At 44.1% G+C, this 20,995-nt stretch overlaps 1 protein-coding gene across 6 annotated transcripts in view; it reads left to right on the top strand.

Annotated features, from left to right (window-relative positions):
* phldb2b (pleckstrin homology-like domain, family B, member 2b) overlaps positions 1–20,995 on the top strand; it is a 107,627-nt gene that overhangs the window by 46,055 nt on the left and 40,577 nt on the right. For all 6 annotated transcript variants that reach the window (XM_035412066.1, XM_035412065.1, XM_035412061.1 and 3 more), the window contains exons 5-8: positions 1,480–1,599; positions 8,461–9,464; positions 16,537–16,785; positions 19,935–20,084. In XM_035412066.1, the coding sequence (XP_035267957.1) occupies positions 1,480–1,599; positions 8,461–9,464; positions 16,537–16,785; positions 19,935–20,084 (1,523 nt within the window). The remainder of the gene's footprint in view (positions 1–1,479; positions 1,600–8,460; positions 9,465–16,536; positions 16,786–19,934; positions 20,085–20,995) is intronic.

The following is a 20,995-nucleotide window of genomic DNA, read 5'->3' as shown; positions in this document are numbered from 1 at the left end:
TAGCTTTAAATAAGGTGATAGTGTCTGCGCCCCGAACATGGGCAGGCAACTTGTTCCACAGGAGGGGAGCACGATAGGAGAAGGCTCTACCACCTATGGTAATTTTAGCTAATCTAGGAATAACAAGGAGGCCTGCAACATTTCCAGCCCTGCCTGGTTTTGCCAGTCCAATTCAGCCCTATCCAGGCAGCCTGACCCGCTTTAGCTCCTGTTCCAGCCTTCCTGTCCACGTCTGCCTGAATCTGCATCGCCATCTACATTTCTCCTGCCTGTCTTCTCCAATAAACCACTCAGTTTGCATTCCCAGAATTTCCTGTGTCTGAGTCCTGCATTTGGGTCCACCTGATCAGTATCTCACAACAATAAATTAAAATCTAGCAGCAAGGCAGTTGTGGGGTTTTAATTTCTGTTGTAGAAGGAACTGATCTTTTATTATAGGCAGAAACATGCTTGTAACTACTCAAGTCTTTGTGTACATTGGCCTGCAATGTTTTAAAAGTAGAATTCTGAATGAATGAGGGAGCAGCATGATTATGATGGCAGATACTGGGCTTGTTCCTTCTGTGTCGTCACTCTCCCATTTGGGACTTTGATTGTGCCTCCAGGTGGAGGGTGGGGGGGTTTGGAAGGGGTGGTGTTTGGGGGCAGGGTTTAGAGGGCCATAAGGATCTGACTGAACTAGGTTGACAGTGGATAGTTGGGTGAATGTAATGGATGTTTTCAAAAGAAAATTTCAGAAACTTGTCACATACCTTGCTATTATTCTTGATGATGCTGGCCAGTGAGAACAAAGAAAGGCTTATGTTAAAGTCTATAAATGAATGATAAAGGTTACTTCATGTGAGCAAGTTACCATCATGAGTGCATGGTGAAATGAACATGAAATATGGACCATGAAATGAGGCAAATAAATATAGCATTAGTCATAATGCTACATAAACACACTGTGTATATGAGAATACTTATAAATGCATAGATGAAATGACATACTTTCTCATTGTAAATGCAAATACCTTCTCAGTTCACATATTTTCATTATATTGAATTCAAACAACCTTGTGTTGGTAAATAACATTTTGAAATACTGTACTTTTATGAAAGATCTAACTGAACATTTCTGAAAAAGTATTTGACCCTGGTCTGTTCTGGGGATGACCTGATATTGTCTCTTGGTTTTTCGGTTAAGTGTGCCTGAAGTAGGTGTACCTGATGGAGTGGTGCCTGATGTAGGTGCTGTAATGTACTAATGAAGTGTAATATAATGTAGGTGTGTGGTAAGCATGGCATTCATGTGTTCTCCTGTTGGGTTTCTGAGTGAGCTAAGGGAGTGGAGTGGCAGTGTTGTGTTTAACAATGCCCTCAACTGAAGGGAGTCAGTCACCCTCCTCTTGAGCATAGAGCATCTGCATTTCAGAGACATGAATAGGATTATACTGTCTCACCTTTGTGTGTTTGTGTGTGTGTGCATTTCTCCTGCAGGGTATGCTCTGTGTCTGGGTAAATCCTATTTCTTCCGCTTTAACCACCCAGAGGAAGCCAGCCGAATGAAGAGCATGCTGCCCAAGAAAAACCCTGTGTCCTTGCTGGCCTACGGCTCAGGTAGACCAAACCAACCCAGACGTCTTTTATCATATTTGGCATCCTCCCTAGTTTGGAATGTCCAAGTAGCTGTTTGCAACTGCAGCTGCGATCGTGTGTGATCTCCACTGCAGATTTAGGAGAGTCCAGACATCTGCTGTTCTCTGAAATGGGTTGTCAACAGCCAGGCTCACACAGAGTGGAGTCGGAGGAAGACCTTTTGTGTGCAACTTTGGCATGCAGTCCACAGGCACCTGATCGACAAGTGGGAGTCAGTAGAGAGCGGGGAAATCCCTCTCGTACCAATCAAAAGGCTCCTAATTGGATTTGGTAGATAAACCATTTGGTAGATAATCGAAGGTAGAATAATCTGAAGGCAAAGAAAATTACAGCAATGCATACATGCATTGTGTTCATAAGTTTAAGGAAAAAATAAGAAGTTAAATGCATGTGTTCCACAACCTAATTAGGAGCCTATTGGTTCATCTCAGTTTTTAAGTTGATCAGTTAAAATTTGTACCCTCTTTTTATGTCATTGTTTTCAATATAGCAATAAGCACAATGTGAGCATGGGACTTTTGTCCTTCATGGCATGCACAGCTATTTCTGACATAATTTGGTTTAAGAGGGTAAATAATCCCTCTAAACATGAAAAACACCTAATAAGGAAAAGTTAACAGCTTGTAAAAATTCCAGGATTGCAATTGCGGTTGGAACTGACACCAGCTCAGTGGTCCCCCAGGACTGAGTTTGAGAAACACTGCCCTAAGTGAATTAGCCATCTGGCAACCCCCCCCCCCCCAACCCCCCCAACCCAACTCCTGACATCTGACTCCTCACACTCACGCCCTTTCTCACTCCTGCTTCCTCAGACGCTAAAACATGCTGCCAGTGAATCAACACTCTCCTGTATTCTCATATTATAGACAGCCCAGTCAGGCTTTCCTTCTATCATATAGCATTACAGTCACAGGTGTGGATCTCTCCCCCCTACAGTCCTGCGGTATATACACACACGCACATGCACGCACGCACTTTCTCATCCATTACACTAGTTACCCACATGCACTCATTGGGCCTCATTCACAAAACGTGTATGATTAGTTCTGAAATCGTGTGTAAGAACCTTTCCACAAACATTTAAGCAATCATAATTTTTCTTATCTGCTTTTGTTCTTTGGTACAATCAAAAACTATATATGGATTTGGGCACATGCATAAAGGCATATGCACAGTTGAGATTTCTATTTAGAATGCTTTAATATTTATGCAAAGTTAATTTAACTAGGTACAGACCTCATATATTAATAACATGCTCATCAAAATATTAGGCATAAATATGCTATTGATTAGAACTACAACTAGTAAAATATTCCATTTTAAATCAACTGTTACAGAGTTTATATGACTCCACTGCGGCTGGAGTGGGCACATATAATCTCTGTTAGAGTTGAATTAACACTGGACATTTTACTGCATACATTAAATTCATAAGCTCAAATCCTTTGTTATTTTTATTTAGTTTTGATTTAAATTTCAGTTTAGTTTTAGTTTTAAGAGTTGGTTGGTTAGTTTAGTTTTTTGAAAGATTTTCATTAAAATAAATGCCTGTTAAGTCACTATCTATCGCCGAATTAGGTAACACAATGGTGATTGAGCCTATTATATTAATTTATATTATTATTATTATTATTATTATTATTATTATTTATGATTAAAGAACTGGGTGCCTGTGGCGACATTCCCGGGAAAAAACACAAGCGGCGCATAGTTAATGACGCGTTTTCCATCACCCATCAGTGGTTGGTCCGCCAGAGAGGGTAGACGGAGCTAACGCAACAGGCTCGCTCTTCAACTCACTTGTGTGTAAGCGGCGTACTGTTTTTTCCGGTGTCTGCTAGCATTACAATAACAGAGGAAGGGGGGGGGGGGGGGTTATGGAACCCTAAAAGGTTTTTGTGTAACATGAGAGGTCATATTATTTGTGGATGTAGATTTCGTATTACATTTGATGACAATATAATGTTACTACATTACACAGCCTAGCTATTTGCACAGCTAACGCTAGCTACCGGACCATGTCAAGAAAGGCAACATTAGTTTAGACAAAGTTGCGCACAGTAGCCATCTCTCATATCAGGTAACGTTGCGTTAGCTAGCTAGCTAATGTACGTAATTAACACAATCTAATGTCAGCTAACAATTAGAAAAAACGCTAAACGCTACCGACTGGTACCGACCTCGGAAAACGTCTCTCAAATGCAATGCTACCTTGTTGCAGCGTTGAAATGTAGCTAACTAAAGGTCAGTTCAGATCAATGATCCGCAACGAGACGTGCAAAATTCCAAGACGTCTGATTGTAAACATTCTAACTGCACTTGGCGATTTGACAAGCTGGGTCTTTTGAAACCCCAGGCAAAAGCTTCAGACGCTGTGCAACTATAACCAGTTCACACCGCTGCTATTTTCTCTGCAACATTCTAAAACCGTTTAGTCTCGTTGCGAATCATTGATCTGAACTGGCCTTAATGTTACCGTTATTTACATCATCAGTTCATCAGTATATTATAATGATCGGAATAAAGCCGTCTTTACACAGAGCATTAACCTGGGGTATAGGTGGAGCAGAGCCGGTCTGATTTCAGTGTAAAGATGTCAAGCCGGAGAAAACTAAAAAAATATGGCAGTATGGATTCGCGTTGTTATTATTTTATTACGCTTCCTCATATGTTCCTTCAGCCTTGATGCCCTTTTTTGATGAAATCTCCTTTGTTTTTGTTTTATTCTTGTTCTGATTGCTAATTTAACACCCAGTTCAGCTTTATTCTCAAACAGTTTAGCTAGCAAAACTAGAAACACCAGGGGTAACATTTTGCAAGGCGGGGTTTCAAAAATATCACACAATCATTCACGAGAACGACAGTGTTTATTGTGCACGAGATACATAATTGCACGAGCCACAGCGAATCCGGCGGATTCTTCTTTGTAGTGTAAAGATGTTCATATCGGGCAAAAGGTGGATAAAGAACGTCTGTGGAAATTGATCATCACTAATTCTACCCCAGGTCTGCTACAGCATTTTAACCCGGCTCGGCAGTGTAAAGACAGCTTAAGTTAGCCTAATGTTAGACAATGAATGAGTATGTACATTACGTTACTTTTATAACAACCTTTTTTTTTCAGTAAATAGTAAGTGTTATAATTGGCGTGGCCCAGGACGTCACGCAGGCGACACTGGTTGGATCCGGTTGGATCTCTGGGAAGTGAGGTCCAAAAACACACCTGTAATTACTGCTTTTCGCCAATGGTACCGCCAAAGAGAACGAAATGGAAATCTTCGAGATTGTAACTTTAAATAGGTTAGTGGTATTTTATAATGAGGATATTTCACACTGTAAAGTTAAGCGTTAGTTGGTAGTTTAGTAGTTTTTGTGATACATGCAACAGTGATGACGTGAGGGATGGAACATTGCCATAATGTGGTGGACGGTTGAAAATTGTTTTCATGTCGTCCCATCCCCATACAAGAAAACATAGGAGAGTACAGAGTATAGAAATACATACAAGAGTTAATTATTACACATTTAGGTAGTGTACTGCATTGTGTGACAATATTTTTGCATTATTTTTTAATCTGGTATCAATGTGTCATCTTAAACCTTCATAAGGGACTCATTTATATGCTTTATAATGGACAAAAAGCATTTTATTCATTTTTGGATATGTTTCTCCCTAGCTATTTTAGACCACTGTACTGACAGAAAGCTTGTAATTCCCACTTGAAAATGATGCAACAGTGAGTTTCTTGAATCAAAACAGTTGATTTGTAGTGAAATACGTGAATATGTTGTGATTTACTCAATGCATAATTTAGACATTTTGGATAGATTCGGAGATGCTGGTTACACTGCTTAGTTTTTAGTAGTTCTACATATCCACCCTTGGATTTTATGAACTTGTGGTCAAGACGTTTTTGATCCAGGACATGTATAGTTTAACCTGCTGTATATATGCAATCTCTCAGTATTTCATTGCAAACTAAAAAAAGAGCAAATTCATTTTTCAATTTTTTTTTTGCCTAGACAATTACATTTTTGGCACTTTATTACTTCCAAAGTTATGAATATAATCTAATCTAAACATTGTAAATGGTTCAAATGTCTTCATTTAAGCCATTTTTCAGGTCTCTGTGGTGTTCACATCTGGAGTTATAAAGCTTTAAATAGGATACCCGCTAAATGGGCAAGGATTGGCCAGATTTGGCATGTGCGCTAAGCAGTTACTTTCCACGTGGAGGACTGTTGAGCACAATGCTTAATCAGAACTGCTTCAGTAATCATCCAGTTATATAAATGCATAGCATATAAAAATGTAAATTGTGTAATGCCTCCCATGCATTACACAAGTTTCAATTGACAGTCTTTTCAAAATCACAGCTCTTTTAGTGCCCTGCTCAAGCTAAAAATGTAGTGATTTTTATGATATTGGAAATTTGTCTGTGACAGCAAATCAAATCAGAATCAAATCACAGAAACAAATCGTGTAGTGTATGGTTGGTGCAAATGGCATGTGCCAACTGCAAAAGGTTTTATAATGTAATGTGTCATGGGTTTGGGGTGCAGTCCCATCTTTGGCCACGTGAGGGCTCCCCCGGCCTGATTACTACCTCATTGGATACACCTGTTTCCATTTATTCCTCCCTATGCCGTGATTTCGGCCACCTGCATCTTGCAAAACTATTTACGATGCGGTCTGACTTTCAGTCCTTGCTTCAGTGTCAACTTACATTCTCATTGAGCTGGTAAGGTATTTCAGAGCCTGTTAAAAAAAAAAAAAAACCTCCTGTTCTCTCGCTTCTCAAGAAGTGTTTCCCCTTAGAAGGTTTGTATATCGGTCTGTGTTTCTGGGATTCACGCCGGCAGACCGTTAGGGCTTTACCTTTTCTTTTTTGTTTCCTAAGCTGTCTTAGGTTCTTGGGTTTCTCGGTGTTCTACCCCAAGTTTTCGTTTTCTTATTTCAGGTCTGAGCTGCGACTCAGTGTTTTCTTTCTCTGTTTTTCACCCTTGTTTTTACAGGGTTGTTTTCAGTTTGGCCGTTTTTTTAAGGCTTGACAGGGAGTTTGAGTTTTTACTCCAGTCGTTCTGTTTTATTTTTCCCCTTCCTCGTTTCCTCTAGCCTCTGTGGCTTATCACCTCGGTGATAAGCTTTTCGAGTCCCTGTACAGTTGCTTATGGTCCTTCGACACTCCCCCCTCCCTCACAGTAATGTAATGGTTGGCTGAGAGTTCAAAGATTCTTCACTGATTTCTGCTATGTGTACATATCAATACATATCTCTCTGTGTATGGATGTGGAAGCTTCTGCAATTGTTGGCTGTCTTCAATCCCAAAAATTTGGCATAATTCCTAGGACTTCACTGTGGGAGACCTTCCATATTTAGAAGAACATTTCACATTTCATTTTATTCTGAATTCAAATACTGCAAAAGCTTTCAGGTTTGCTTGTAGCTTTTGTTGTTTTTTTGTTTGTTTGTTTGTTTGTTTTAGTTTTTTCCAGACCTCCCAAAGCACAGGTTAAAGACACATGTAAATAATTACAGAGAGTTTACATTAGTTATTAATATTCTATTTCAGACATGCTATGCTACACCACTTGGATTCTGGTTCAGAGCATGCATGGATTTTCTGTCTGTGCACTGTGTGTCTGCTGTAAACGGCAATCCAAATGTGTAGCGGCCATTACACATTGTTCAAGAAGCATGGTAGTGTGTGGAGGGTAATCTGCATATTGGTCACATTTTAAATCTGTAACCTTAATCACAGAAACATGCATCTAGTAACTCCTGGACCTGTGTTGTGAAATCAAAAGTAGTTCAATATCAATTTACAATTTTCATTATATTTCGGATTTGTGTTTTACGAAGATTTTATAATTGAATGAAAAATTTGAATATGTGTTTTACAAAGAATTAGAATTTCACATTTGCATTTTAACTTGTACTTTCAATTTATCCTCTTGTCATCAAATTTATCAAATGTATATTTTACAAGTGCTGCAACTCAGGGTTTGTAACTGAAATTAAAGTGATAATTTATATTACGAAAGTATTGAACATCTTGCCCATCAAATAACCAATTTTTCCACTTTCACATTTTGAGCCATCATAGTTCGGCTCAGTGATTGACTAGCATGAGGCTGGTGTTGCCTTTTTCAGGTTTTCAGTTGACAGTGAATACCTGAATCTGAAAAGAGTTTGGGGTGGCATGGTCGTGCAGTGGGTAGCAGTGTCGCCTCACAGCAAGAAGGTCCTGGGTTGGAATCCCGACCTGGGCCTTTATGTGTGGAGTTTGCATGTTCTCCTTGTATCCGCGTGGGTTTCCTCCCACAGTCCAAAGACATGTAGGTAGGCTAATTGGAGACTCTAAATTGCCTATAGGAATTTTGCCCAATGCACGGTGAGATAGGCTTCATCCCTGACCAGGATAAGCGGGAATTGATAATGGATGGATGAAAAGAGTTTGTGCAATTGAATCAATAAACCTGAATTGCACAACTTAAAATGCTCAAATTAAAAACTGAAGATAAATTACAAGTATAACATGAAAATTCGGTTTGTAAAGTACATATTTAATGCGTCTATCCTTAATTTTTTAAGGTGGATTGGGTGACTTCTTTGGTGACTGGTGTTACCAAAAGATAGTTTTCACACTCCAAATACCAGAGTTAAATTCAAAATAAAGCTATTACTATGTGCACAAGTTTGTTTATTTTTTTGTATATTTGTGCTTATTGTTCTTAGAAGATAATCCAGTAGTATAGTATTTTGGAGAAAGAAGGCCGCTCAACATACCTTCCCCCTCTTCTTCCTCTCACTCCCAACAGACTATCTGAAGTTTGGCATGGACTACAGCCATGGAGTGGACAGGGCTAAGGGCCAGACAGGGCAGTCAGAGGTGGAGCTACAGGACCTGATGAAGACGCTGCAGCACAGGAAAGTAGCAGTGGAGCGCAACAAGCGAGCCAATGGGGACTGCAGCCCCTCCTACTTTAGTCTGACAAAGTCCCCGCCCACTAGCCCCACCCCAGGCTCGCCTCAGACCACAGGCCTCCACCAGGAGCAGGGGGACTCCTGGGAGCGAATCCCTCCCTACACCTGCTCCAATGCACGGAATCTGTCCCAGGACAGCCTGTTGACTCCTCTCATTGCAGAAAGGGAGAGCCCCCTCTTCCCCGTGCGAAACAGTTCCTCTGTAGGCAAACCACCCCCCTCAGCACCAGCCAGCATGCCTTCCAGCCCCCACCTCTCCCGCTGGCTCCACCCCCAGGAGGTGAGGCGGGAAGGGGGCAGCGGGGCCCGGGACCTGGGCCCAGACCTGGACCCCAGACGGCGGAAGTACTCAGCGGGGTCCCTGAGAGGGATGATGGGTAACCACAGCCGCTCGTTACCCCGCCTCTACAGAGCGGCCGACACTCCACTCACCCTGCTCCCCCGTCGTGACCCCGAGCCCTCCCGAAATGGCCAGGTAGAGGTGGTCTCAATCTCCCTCTCCTCCAAGGGCTCCACCTCCTGGAGATCCACCTCCGACAATGTCACCGCGGCGACCAGTGTCTCCGCCAGCCCTCGCGTGGCCAAGAAGATGAACCTGACAAGCTGCTACTCGCCCGAGCAGTGGGCCAACCTACAGGGGTCCTTGTCCCGGCTGGACCTGGGGCTGAGTGAGAGGAGGCCATCCTTTGGGAAGGCGGGGCTGGGGCCGGGCACAGGTCAGGGGGCCTTCTGGGAGAGGAGGGGCAGCATCAGCTCCCTAAGTGGGAAGGAGGAGCTGCAGGACTACCACCAGTGGCAGAGAGATGAGAGGCTGCGTGAGCAAGAGGTGGAGAGGCTGGTGAGCACCCGCTGATTTTACATTACATTACATTTATTTAGCAGACGCTTTCATCCAAAGCGACGTACAAGTGCATATCATGGCCATATGATTTCTCTCTCACACACAAATACACGCACAGACACACACACACACATGACGAACACACACACACACACAGACACACACACACGCACACACTAGGGCTTTCACTTTTTTGTTTGATAAGAATTTTGAATATGTAATTACAGGTTCTAATGTGTTGCCTAGTCAAAATTAGGATCCTAGTTGTGCTCTTTGCTCATTCAAGTTTCGCTCATGCTAGCACTCAATATCAAAAAGACTAATTAACAACAAGCCATGTTATCGTTTTGTCTGAAGTGTAACCCTAACCCTAACCCTTAGGTAGCTTAAAAATAAAATTCAGGCATGGGTCATCCTACACTATATGACCAAAAGTATCTGGACACTCCTTGGTCTGGGGCATGGTTTGGGCTAGGCCCCTTATTTCCAGTGAAGGCAACTCTGTGAGGAAGAACTTACCCTCACAGTGCTCTGGCCTCAACCCCATCCAACACCTTTGGGATCAGTTGGAAAGCAAACTGTGAGTCAGACCTAAATGCCCGATCAGTGCCTGATTTCGCTAATGCTCTTCTGGCTGAATTGTAGCACATCCCTGCATAAAGCCTTCTCGTGTCAGGGCACCATAATGTTTGGGACACAGTATTTATGTTATGTAAATGGAAGTAGTCATGTACATATAGTACTCTGTTACATATCCTTTTCATGCAATGCCTGCTTGAAGTCTGTGACTCATAGACATCACCAGGTGCTGAGTATCTTCTGTGATGATGCTCTGCCAGGCCTGTACTGCAGCTGTCTTGAGCTCTTGCTTATTTTCTGGGTAGTTGCCTTAAGTTTTCTCTTTGGCATATGAAACGCATGTTCAGTTGGATTCAGATCGGGTGAATGAATTTTCCAGTTTTTGGTTTTCAAAAACATATTTATTGCATTAGCAGTATGATTGGGACCATTATCTTACTGTTGGATGAAATGCCGTCCACTGATTTTGGAGGCATTTACTTGAACTTCAGCAGATAACATGCTTCCGTACACTTCAGAATCCATTCTGCTGCTGATATCAACAGTTATGTCACTAATGAAGGGAAGTGAACCAGTACCTGGGGTAGCCATACATGCCCTTGGGCAGATCCTTTTGGCACTTTTCCACACTTTTCTCTTGCCATCACTCTGATACAAGTGAATCTTGGTTTCATCTGTCCACAAGACCTTTTTCCAGAACTCTGCCTGCTCTTTTAGGTATTTCTTAGCAAACTGTAACCTGGCCATCCTGTTTTTAATTAATGTTTTGCATCTTGTAGTGTACCCTCTGTAGTTCTGTTTGTGAAGTCTTCTGCAGACAGTAGTCACTGACTCATCCATGCCTGCCAGTCTGATCTGTCAGACTGGTTTTTTTCTTCATAATGTTTAGAATTCTTCTTAATGATGTTCCAAACAGTTGATTTTAGTAAGCTTAAGGTTTGGCCTCTGTCTCTGTTTTTTTGTTTTTTCTTATTTCTCAGCCTTATATTGGCTTCTTTTTACTTTCATTGGCACAACTGTGGTCTTCATGTTGACAAAGGCCAATAGCAAACTCCAAAGGCAATCAAAGGCCTAGAATCTACACTAGAGACTGAAAGCTGTCTTATATTGCACTAAACATACAATTGAACACACCTGGCTAATCAAAAACACATGAAGCCATTTCTCCCAAACATTATGTTGCCCTGAAATGTATTTTAAAAATGCTAATACGTGGTGAAACCAAAATGTTCCCCCGGGGCCCCTGGGAAGCTTCCTGGATGAGCTAGACACCCTGCTCAGCTCCTTCCCTGAGGACGGCACCCCGCTGATCCTCCTTGGAGATTTTAACATCCACCTAGAAGCCTCCCAGTCTGCTGCCTTCCTACCACTACTTCACTCCTTTGACCTCTCCCTACAACACTCTCCTCCAACCCACAAGGCAGGCAACCTCCTAGACCTGATCTTCCTGAGGACCTGCTCCAGCTCCAATCTTACGGTTACCCCCCTGCATACGTCTGACCATCATTTCATCTCCTTCTCCCTCCCCCTCTCTCCACACCCTCCCTCTCCCCCTCCCATCCCCACTGTCACTGTCCGCCGTAACCTCCGCTCCCTATCACCCTCTTCTCTTGCTCCCAGAGTGACTGCTTCCCTCCCCCCTCTTCAATCATTTTCCAAGCTCCCCACTAACTCTGCATCCTCCACCCTGACGTCATCTCTCTCCTCAGCACTCGACTCCCTATGCCCCTTCGTCCCTAGGCCAGCACGTTCATCCCCTCCCAGTCCATGGATGTCTGACATCCTACACACCTCCAGGGCCACCCTCCGCGCTGCTGAGAGGAAGTGGGCCAAATCCAGGGACCCATCTGACCTCTCAGCCTATCAGTCTCTCCTGACAGAGTTCTCTTCTGCTGTCACTGCCGCTAAGGCAAAATTCTACCAAACCAAAATTCATAACTCCATTTCTAACCCTCGTCAACTTTTCTCTATTTTCTCTTCTCTCCTCAGCGTGCCACCTCCTCCACCCCAGTCTTCCTTCACTGCAGATGACTTTGCAGCATTCTTTGACGAAAAGATTTCAGACATCCGCAGCTCCTTTGCCCCCTCTGCGTCCTCCGCCCCCTCTGCGTCCTCCGTCCCCTCTGCGTCCTCCGTCCCCTCTGTGTCCTCCGCCCCCTCTGCGTCCTCCGCCCCCTGTTTCTCCACATTTTCTCTCCTCTCAGACACTGAAGTCTCCCAGCTTCTGCTCACCCACCGCCCTACCACCTGCGCCCTCGACCCTATCCCCTCATCTCTCCTTCAAGCAATCACACCAGACATCCTCCCTTTTGTCGCCTCCCTCGTGAACTCCTCCCTATCTTCTGGATGTTTCCCCTCATCCTTCAAGAAGGCCCACATCACCCCGCTGCTGAAGAAACCCACACTAGATCCTTCAGTCATTCAGAACTACCGCCCGGTATCTCTCCTCCCTTTCCTATCCAAAACACTTGAACGTGCTGCATCTAACCAGCTCTCTGCTTTCTTCTCTGAGAACAACCTGCTTGATCCCCACCAGTCTGGCTTCAGGCCTGGCCACTCGACCGAGACTGCACTCCTCTCGGTCAGTGAGTCACTCCATGCCGCACGAGCAGCCTCCCTCTCCTCTGTCCTGATTCTTCTAGACCTCTCCGCTGCATTTGACACTGTGGACCACTCTACCCTCCTGTCCTCCCTGGCAGCAACAGGGATCTGCGGCACAGTCCTTGACTGGATTGAGTCCTACCTCTCTGACCGTTCCTTCCAGGTTGCCTGGGCGGGTAAGGTATCACCACCCCGTCCCCTCACCACCGGAGTTCCCCAGGGCTCAGTCCTTGGTCCCCTTCTCTTCTCCATGTACACCAGATCCCTTGGCCCTGTAATATCTGCCCATGGCTTGTCCTATCACTCCTATGCCGACGACACGCAACTCTTTCTCTCCTTCTCCCCATCGGACACACAGGTCCCTGCCCGCATCTCCGCTTGCCTGAGGGACATACAGAGCTGGATGGACAATCACCACCTGAAGCTCAACCCGGGAAAGACGGAGCTAATCTTTATTCCTGCTCTATCCTCTCCCCTCCTCGACTTTTCCATTTCCTTAGGGGACACCGTAGTGACATCATCACCCTGTGCCAAGAATCTCGGAGTGATGATGGACAACAGGCTGTCCCTCTCCAACAACATTGCAGCAGTAACCCGGGCATGCAGATTTTTCCTATACAACATCCGCAGAATCCGCCCCTTTCTCACCACCTACTCAACCCAGCTCCTGGTCCAAGCAATGGTTCTATCCCGCCTGGACTACTGCAACTCTCTTCTGGCTGGACTACCGGCATCTGCCACCAGACCCCTGCAGCTCATTCAGAATGCTGCGGCTCGTCTGGTCTTCAACCTCCCCAGACACTCCCACGTAACTCCCCTGCTCACTACCCTCCACTGGCTGCCTGTTATAGCTCGCATCAAATTTAAAACATTGGTCCTAGCATACCAGGCAGTCAAGGGATCACCCCCAGCATACCTCCACAAGATATTCAAACCCTACATGCCAGCCAGATCCCTCCGTTCTGCTACCTCAGGACGCCTAGCACCTCCCCCTCTTCGCACCTGCACTTCCAGAACACGTCTCCTGTCTGTTCTGGCCCCACGATGGTGGAACGACCTCCCTGTGGAGGTCAGAACAGCTGAGACTGTGACCCATTTCAAACGACGACTGAAGACCCACCTCTTCAGGCTGCACCTCTCCCCATCCCTCCCTTCCCCCCCGTAAATGACTAAACTTAGGGTTGTAACTAGGCAGCTGTTTCATAGGTGACTTAGGCGCATCAACTGTCTTAACGACTACTTGTATTTTTATTTATTTTTTTTATTTTTCCATAGATTGCGTTGTTGCCGTTCTCGTTGTTAGTGTTAATCAGTTTAACCATCAGGGTCCAAGTTGAACTATGCGGTTGTTCCCTGTACTTGGACCGGTACTTCTCTCTAGGGGTTTCGTCATACTTGTTCCTGGTTATGGTTATACACTTTGTTGTACGTCGCTCTGGATAAGAGCCAAATGCCTGTAATGTAATGTAATGTAATGTATAAAAATGCATTTTAATAAATGCTGAGTATGTGCACTTTAACCACATATGAATTGTTTGATTACAAATCTAAAATTGTGGAATAAAGAGTCAAATCAATAAAAAAATGTATTTGTCCCAAATATTATGGAACTTACTTTGGGCCAGTAAAATGCATGACAAGATCAAGGGTCGGTCAGCTAACCATGCTGTGTAGAATAACCCCCCTCTCTTACCGAAGCCGAGCCATGTTGAACCCACGTAAATCCGAGGTCATGAGAAGGGTTGCCAAGCCAGGTTGGGTAAGGCAGGTTGACCCTTTCACACAAAAAACAGGTTTTACCCGGGTCATTGCTTTGGTGTGAAAGGGGTATAAGTAAGCCACCTGATTGTTGTGAGTTAATAATGGACTCCTGTGTTTTTCTTTTATCTGAGCAACAGTTGATCTACCTAGTCATTTTTTGCTGTTAATGGCATTGTTATGATCTTCCCTGGTATTATTTTAATTGTCATTATTTCTTAGTTACAGCATAGTGCATTTAAGCTATTTAGCTACTGGTTTAATGGGAAATTCAATCTGGGCCATAATTATACATTTAGGCAACATTTTACTGAATTTTTAACAAACTCGGTTTTTGTAAAAAGTGACATCCCTAATGCACGCACACACACGTGCACACTTCTGTTCTACTCCCTGTTCCACAGCTGTATCACTATGCCGGTGGCTTCTTTAAACATGGCTTCAGTCTGCCTCCACACAAATTTCCACTCATTGCATATGCTCCCCAACAGTTGACCCGCCTTTCCCCACTCAGACAGTTGCTGTGTTAAGCTTGTGTGGGGGCAGAGACGGGACCCATGGGGCTGGGGCATTTTTGATTTTGGTGGTAGTAACGAGACTGTGATTTCCTTCGTTGCTTGCGGTTGCCCACATAGAGGTTCACCTTCTGTAAACAGTGCAGCGCTGGGGTGTGGGGGGTGGGGGAGTGTGGGGTTAGATGGGCAATGTGCAACTTGTGTTTGGGGCTTGCAGGCCCATGGGGAGCGGAAGGATTAAATCACTTCCTGCTCCTATATTTGTATATCCTGTTCAATTGAATGCCAGGCACCGTTCTCGATCAGCTCCAGTTTCAAAGCAGGATGGGGTGTGTTTTTCACCACCCCCCAGTCCCCTCTCTTTCAGTCCCGCTCGCCCTGTCACCGTAGTCCCAGCATCAGCCCCCATCCCACACTCTGACCTGACTGCATCTCGTCCTGTCCCGAGCATCCGGCCCCCTCGCTCCTCTCTGGAACCCTGGGGGATCCTTGCCTGCTCATCCAAATCGTGATAAACTCTTGTGGAGAGGTGCTCACCATGTGCTTCCACCCGGTCATACCCGGGTCAGACAGCCTGGTGAGTTTACCTGTTTGCTGTGCTCAGCTGAAATCACTGGCATGCTTTGTAAGGAGTAAAGTTTTTTGTTTCTTCAGATCAGTGGCTTTGATGACAGCTTCCATGGCTTAGATTGCTGCCGATTTCCTTGTGATTTCATAGAGATCATGGTTTCTCTGTTGGGAAGTGAACACGGCCAGGTTTAATGGTGTAGTAATGTTGGTGTAGAAGTCAGTCAGTGTATTTGTTTCTTGCAAGGTGAACACAGCCAGGCTTAATGATGTGTAGTAATATTGGTGTAGAAGCTAGTCAGTGTGTTCATGTTGGTGTGCAGGTGTGTAGTAATGTTGTCAGATGTACACAGCCAGATTTACTGTAGCAGCAATTGGTGCAGCTTCCTCCCAGAAGAGCTTTTTTTGGATGGTTACATTCTGTCCATGGTTACCCCCCTTACCCCCCTCTCTCTTTCTGTCAGAGCTCACTGCAGTCAAAGTGTTGTACTCACATGATTTTTGATTTGAAACGGGTGCATTGGTTAAACTGTGAATTGGTTCTGTGTTTTTAGACGCTTAGTATAGAGTTGTGTGGGTGCTCTGCTCACACATGATTACAGATTATTCAGACCGGCCATACTCTGTTATATAGCCCCTTTCTGCTGAGCTGATTAGATGATCCTGACCTCTGACCCGATTGGTGCACTTTCTTGTGACCACAGTCAGGTTGGAATGGTCCTACTCTCAGAGGTCGTAGTCGTCATAGATTAGGGTTCTTGGAAAAGAGAGAGGAATTCTTTTTGACGCAGTGTACAGTATGTGTAACTTGCCGTGTTTATGTACACAAGTGCACGTGTGCTTGTGTAAGTGTTTGTGGATATGTTCATGTATGTGTGCTTGCATGTGGGTTTTCAGGTACACTGGTGTACATGAGTATTCCAGTGTGTTTCCTTGCCTGTGCCGCATGTCAGTGGTATGTTTAATGCGAATGCTACCTGTATGCACACAGTGTGAGTTTTTTTGGAGAGTGTGCATATAAAGCGTTCCTTCTGTTCCCTGCGTTGCAGGAGAGGCAGCGTCTGCAGACGATCCTCAACCTGTGCTCCAAGCTGAACCCTACAGAGAAAGGCCAGGGCGGCTCGGTGGCAGCCAATCTGTGCAGGATCAACAAGGAGCTGGAGAAGCTGCTGGTGTCTGACGATGAAGCCGCATTCTCTGATGAACCCGGGGCCGTGCCTGAAGGCGGCTGCGAGCTCCCGGACTGCCAGAATGGGAGCAGCTCCTCTCCCTCCCTGCAGCCCCTCGCAACCCCCATGGTGAGTACTGTGCTCATTGGCTGAGAAGGTCACCTGACCTCACATTCCCAAAGGCATTCCCACTAGCCTATATGAGCATGGTTAATTTTTAATTCTGAAAATCGCACACATTGTATGTGCACAGGCAGGTGTGCAGTTGTGTTGGGCAGGTTTTTCGGCAGGTGGGATGCTAGGCCTTGATAATGAAAGGAGAGAGAGAGCGAGGGAGAGAGGGCAGAAGAGCAAAAGAGCAGGAGCGAGATTGCTGACTGAAACAGTTATAACTGTGCTTGCAGTGATGCTGATATAACTTACAGAGAGAAATGGAGAGAGAAAGAATAGACTAAGAAAGATAGAGGGGGGGACAGAGGAAGGAAAATGAGCTTGGGCAGGGAAGGTACAGAGGAATGGATGGATGGAGGGAGGGAGAGCCATGAAAGTCATGCCCAGAATGCCCAGGAGGAGAAATCTGTTGCATTTACACACTTCAAACATACAGTTTTTGCACACTTTATTTTACACATACCATGCATAGTCATCAAACATTGTACACACTGGAATTTAGAAGTCATATATTCTGAATATATTTAACACATTTCATGCACATTTTACACACATTTTAGGTGAAAATGTGTGAATTGAAAGTCTCCTACTCTCATAACATAATTGTGTGTGTGTGTGTGTGTGTGTGTGTGTCAGATCAGTGAGGTGCAAATCCGGTTGCAAGGTCAGGCACTCTGGTGGGGTGAATTGGATACCTGCATGCTTGACTTTTCACCCAGTAAGTTATGAGTTAAGTTAAGTTTAAGTGTGTGCATTCATTATTGTGCAGGGCATCGTTTAACTTAAAGTTCATATTGATTTATGCTAAATATTTATTTTTAAAATAACATTGCGACTGTGCCAGTGTAAACAAGTGGTTTATGGCACTGTTATTTTAACCCTCAGACTTACCAGACACCTTTAAAATCAGCAGCACCATTCAGCTCTAAATGCAGGTACAGGACAGACCTTCAGATACACCACAAACCTTCCAAATATACAAAGGACCTTCAAATATATCTATACCTTCCTCTCTCTCTGTATTTATGTTGTGGTTATAGTTGTTAATCGCTTTTTTCTTTCTTTTTGTGGTGTAGTTAACCACAGGTTCTACCAACTATTTTTGGCCATAAGATACTTTGGTCCAAACCCCATTGAGCAAACACTGCCTCCTCTCTCTTCCCTCTAATCCTGATTGACAAGAAGGACTCCACTCCACTATAGTTGCCAATGGTCAACTGCCAATTGCTGGTTCACATTGCACATTACACATGGCTTGTTCTACCCATTGAGCTCTGTATAGTGGTTCTCCCCATGTGCAAAAAGAAGGTATTGTTCACACATGCATAATGTCTGGGGAACTTGATGATATCTATCTACATTTCTCTTTAGGATAGCTTGGCTGTTGTTCAACTACTTTCAGTTTGAAATAGTTGGTTGTACAACTAAACTTTCAGAGTATTTTCCCCTTCCCTGACAGTCACACACTCATTTCTATTATAAATCTAAATAAAAAAGTAAAGTGTTACAGTATAAAAGCAATGGCACAACTAAACAGAGGGATTACAGTGCATTCCAATGTCCTTACACAGAGACATCTGTGGTATTAGCTTTACTTCCATCTGTAGTGGCTTAATGCCGAGAATGCTGCAGGATTTAATGATTAAAGGTTACCTGCTGAAAACACCCCCTCCTCCCCTTTTTGGCTCCTCTTCAGAGGCCAGTAAATCCATGCAGTGGAAAGGTCTGTGATTTATGCAGTATATGTACGGCGAGTATATTTTACTAATAAGCAGGGTGTATATCTCGGTCAGCCAGTACAATTTTGTGGTGAGAGGGCACAACATAGCAAAGCCTGAAGGAAGGAATGGTATGTTGTGCACCTCTAGAATTTTAAAAAATTCAAAGTAAATTCAGAAAACATTCATAGAGCCAGTATTCCATCCTGTGTCATGGTAGACAAAGAATTATGAGGCATGTCTGATAAATATACATGTCCCCCATAATTACTTTAATACAGGTTTCTCATCTAATGTTGAAGAATAATATGAAGTGGACACCTTAAAAAAATCCTGTGATTTAGAATCTAGAAGAAAGGTTTCATTATGTCCAAACATTTTACTGCTCTGAAGCAACATCGAAAGTTGAATAGCTGTCCACTGAGTTGCATACAGTGCATGCAGTCTATTAAATCTTTCCTTTGGGGAATATTTGTTGTTGGACATGGCCCTTCTGGATGTTTTTTGAGCCTGGTATGAGAAAACGGGCTGTTGTCCCTAGTGGTGGGCAGAAAATAAAATTGGAGGTCCCTGACTTCTTTAACTGTGGTAAATTTGCTCAGCCATGCAGTTGGGCCAAGATTCTACACCCTCCATTATTGTTGTTGTGATGTTGCTGAAACAATTCAGGGCATAAACTGAGTCTTACGATTGAAGATTGATTCTGGCAGCCCCATAATCATATCAAATTTAAAACATTGGTCCTAGCATACCAGGCAGTCAACGGATCAGCCCCAGCATACCTCCACAAGATATTCAAACCCTACATGCCAGCCAGATCCCTCCGTTCTGCTACCTCAGGACGCCTAGCACCTCCCCCTCTTCGCACCTGCACTTCCAGAACACGTCTCCTGTCTGTTCTGGCCCCACGATGGTGGAATGACCTCCCCGTGGAGGTCAGAACAGCTGAGACACTGACCCATTTCAAACGACGACTGAAGACTCACCTCTTCAGGCTGCACCTCTCCCCCATCCCTCCCTACCCCCCTGTAAATGACTGTAAGCTTAGGGTTGTAACTAGGCAGCTGTTTCGTAGGTGACGTAGGTGACTTAGGTGCATTAACTGTCTTAACTACTGTCTTAACTACTGCTTGTATTTTTTCCATAGACTGCGTTGTTGCCGTTCTCGTTGTTAGTGTTAATCAGTTTAACCTTCAGGGTCCAATTTGAACTATGCGGTTGTTCCCTGCACTTGGACCGGTACTTCTCTCTAGGGGTTTCGTCATACTTGTTCCTGGTTATGGTTATACACTTTGTTGTAGGTCGCTCTGGATAAGAGCGTCTGCCAAATTCCTGTAATGTAATGTAATAATGTCCTGTGCGTAGCCTGACCATTTATGATGTCATCAGCAGAGGACGGCAGAGACTCCAGATGATGGGCAGCTGAAGCAGGAGGTGGCCCGCATTGAGGAGGAGAGAATCCAAGTGCTGAACAACATGGAGGAGCTAGAGCAGAAGATCAAAGACCTGGACAACCAGATGGAGGAGTCTGTACAGGAGGTGTGTGTGTGTGTGTGTGTGTGTGTGTGTGTGTGTGTGTGCGTGAATGTGTATGTGTGTGTATGTGCGTGTGTGTGTCTTTGCGAATGTGTCTGTGTGTGTGCGTGTGTGTGTATGTGTGTGTCTGTGTCTTTGTGTATGCGTGTGTATGTGCTCGTGTGTATGTGTCTGTGTGTGTATTTGTGTGCATGTGTTTCTGACCAACACATTTGTTGGCTAAATGGCTTTAAGTCATCAAGGGTCCAAGGTATCAAATGAGCCTCAAACCACCAACAAATGTGTTCCATACTGTATCAGCATAATTTACAGCTGAATCTAGTCCCACCCCCCAAATCCCATAGAGAGTTTTTGTATCGCTTGTAGGACAACCTGAAAATAAGATATCCAGACTCTGATGATGTTGATAGGTCACAGATATCAGGAAGTCATGGCATGCAAATTATATGCAACCAAATACAAAACATGACTATTTTATTTGACATTATGTTAATGTGTCTACTGTATAAGTGAATTTCCCTGTTTCTAGCTTTTCCCCAAACAGTTTACTGCAGCAAAAGTAAATGAGCAAATGGTGGCACAGGAGGTCTCAGGAGTGCATTTGTTTAATTCTTGCTAATTTTCTGACCAATGCTTTGTTGTTAAGACCATTAAAAGCTTAATATTTTGCCATTTTGGGTTTGGCCCTTTTTTTCCAGGAGTGTATGTGTGTGTGCATGTATGTGAGTGTGTGTATTTGTGTCCATGTATGTGTGTGTGTGTGTTTTAGAAAAATTAGGGTGGCCCCTGGCTGTGGCAGAGCCCCAAGCAGCTGTTTATGTCACATATTGAGTCAGGCTCTGTCCATACCATTTCTCAATTAAAAATGAATGTAGGTCAGTAGAAAGGGATTAAGGAGCATATGGTTGTCTGCA

The sequence above is a fragment of the Anguilla anguilla genome, chromosome 4, assembly GCF_013347855.1.
Source record: "Anguilla anguilla isolate fAngAng1 chromosome 4, fAngAng1.pri, whole genome shotgun sequence".
In the NCBI taxonomy this organism is placed as follows: domain Eukaryota; kingdom Metazoa; phylum Chordata; class Actinopteri; order Anguilliformes; family Anguillidae; genus Anguilla; species Anguilla anguilla.
Note: the sequence above shows the minus strand (reverse complement) of the source record. Positions and strands in the feature narration are given on the sequence as shown.